The following is a 535-nucleotide window of genomic DNA, read 5'->3' on the forward strand; positions in this document are numbered from 1 at the left end:
AAGCCTCTGTTGAACCCGCACCTGAATCCAGCCTATTCCTTGACAACTATACTGTGGAAAGAAAGAGAATTTATTTAAATAGTAAACTATTTATACTTGGTGGTACACGGTTTGTTGAACTGCATTACATTTATAAAATAAAATAATAATATAATACGATAATATTATAATAAAACTTAGGTGAAAAAGAGGTAGAAGTTATTACATTTTAATGACTTTTTTTTTCTTTTGAATAGCATGCACTAATTAATTAATTTATAGTATAATAACGATACAATTATGCTAATAATTAATAATTAATTTTAAATCTGAAAATAACGGGAAATACAATTTTTTTTTTATAGTTTAATGCCTTGTTTTTTTCTTTAGGTTTTGGGATGAAATGTGAATTTCATTTGCTTAAACTTAAACTGTTTGTATGTGTTGATTCAGATATATCAAAACCTGAGCACAGTGGACAACATGAATGTTTATAAGAAACAAGAGATCCCAGACCGCTTCCACTACAAGAACGGGAGGTTCGTCTCGACGCTGA

At 28.8% G+C, this 535-nt stretch overlaps 1 protein-coding gene across 1 annotated transcript in view; it reads left to right on the forward strand.

Annotated features, from left to right (window-relative positions):
• LOC107589135 (ectonucleotide pyrophosphatase/phosphodiesterase family member 6-like) overlaps nt 1-535 on the forward strand; it is a 21,141-nt gene that overhangs the window by 18,801 nt on the left and 1,805 nt on the right. Inside the window, exon 6 of the mRNA XM_016277487.1 lies at nt 433-530. Coding sequence (XP_016132973.1) covers nt 433-530 — 98 coding nt within the window. The remainder of the gene's footprint in view (nt 1-432; nt 531-535) is intronic.

This window comes from Sinocyclocheilus grahami, unplaced genomic scaffold (assembly GCF_001515645.1).
Source record: "Sinocyclocheilus grahami isolate Dianchi unplaced genomic scaffold, SAMN03320097.WGS_v1.1 scaffold112.1, whole genome shotgun sequence".
NCBI lineage: Eukaryota > Metazoa > Chordata > Actinopteri > Cypriniformes > Cyprinidae > Sinocyclocheilus > Sinocyclocheilus grahami.